Here is a 1450-nt window from a genome sequence, read left to right as displayed (position 1 = left end):
CCTAAAATAAACATGTTACAACTCAGCAATAGCCTTCTAGCTATAAAAAAACCCCAGACTTACGTAAGTTACATAAAAACTTAAATTAAAAAAAAGTTCAGAAAGGTGGCAAATGGGTTACTGGACCACTTAAAAATCAGAATAAGCTCAGAGAAACTATATCATAAAGCAGTCCATACATTTCTTCACCAACTAAAAAAAAACCAACAGTTTTATTTTTGTTTTTCTGCTTTTTTTATCAAAAGGGAACAAAGTTCCTAACAGCTCCTAGCTAATGTGCTTCATGCAAAAGTTCACCTAAATCTGCAGTTATGGTTAGATCAGCTTTTGCTCCAACACCTCCCCAGTTAGATCCTGATGGATCACAAATTATGCCTAATGGTCATCTGGAACCCCACACAGCAAAGACACAACTCAAAGCATCAAACATCCCTTCACACTTCACATGACAATGGTTTTTTGTTTTGTTTTTAATTGTTTTTGGCTAAAACTTCAAACAGTTTCAGAAACATGGTATTTGGCCTTCTTGTTTACTGCTGACCCCCAGAAATCCCCTCCTTGTTCCTTGATATCAAAGGAAAATCCTTCCAGAAGTAACTCTGATTCCTGCGCGTTCAACAGCCGAAGGAGGAACCACGACAACCTCTTGGAAAAAGAGCAGTGAAGCAGCTAAATTCAGTCTTAAAACAGCCACTCGTCTTGGCTTAAAACCCATTCCAGCAGCTGCTGTTAAGCTGCCAAGCACTTAAGCCTGAATCCTCTCCTGCGACTGGGCAGAGACTTTTCCAAGCACTTTTGCTTTATGGGATGTAAGGATGATGGAGACGCACTTTTAAGGATGAGGGAGCTGGGCATGATGATGGAGCTGTGTCCTGGGGTGATTCTGGTATCCCCATCTGTCACTTTAGCCCAGAAATAAGTTCTGCACCTTTAAAACTAGATCTGAGAGCAAAGGGGGAGAGAAGAAAAAATTGACCTAAACCAGGACAGCATGCCAGGGATGATGATGGAGCTGGGCCACTGGATATATTCTTGAAGCAGTGGATGTGTAAAGGTTGTTCCTCTGAATGGATGAATGGAACCATCACCTGTGAAAGGGAGCCAGGAGCAGATCAATACGACACTGGAAGCGCACAGTTTCCTTCTGGCTCCCTTTGCAGGTGTGTGAATATCCCGTGGTGGTGTTATCGGTGAGCATGTCCTGTGAGGCAGGGCAGCCCTAGGCGGCCAGGTCGAAGTCGTCACGCTCCTGGTTGTAGTCGAGCACCTTCTGCCGCAGGCGCGACGCGTCCACCCAGGTGATGAAGTCCTCGACGGCGCGGGGCACGAGGAGCGCGGGGTCTGTCACCACCTCGGGCCCCACGCGGACGTGCCCCTGCTCCACGAACGTGACGGCGTGGCGCAGGTTCTGCGCCATGCGCAGCTTCACCAGCAGGCAGGGCAGGCGCCG

The 1450-nt window shown here is 47.1% G+C and overlaps 1 protein-coding gene across 1 annotated transcript; it reads right to left on the bottom strand.

The window, feature by feature from the left end:
• Positions 1 to 176: 176 nt before the first annotated feature.
• Positions 177 to 1450, bottom strand: IMP3 (IMP U3 small nucleolar ribonucleoprotein 3; the record flags this gene model as incomplete). Its single annotated transcript, XM_005430617.2, has 1 exon — positions 177 to 1450. A coding segment is annotated over one exon (231 nt), but the record flags the coding sequence as incomplete, so codon positions are not given.

This window comes from Geospiza fortis, unplaced genomic scaffold, assembly GCF_000277835.1.
Source record: "Geospiza fortis unplaced genomic scaffold, GeoFor_1.0 scaffold52, whole genome shotgun sequence".
Taxonomy (NCBI): domain Eukaryota; kingdom Metazoa; phylum Chordata; class Aves; order Passeriformes; family Thraupidae; genus Geospiza; species Geospiza fortis.
This window is presented reverse-complemented; position numbering and strand designations above follow the sequence as displayed.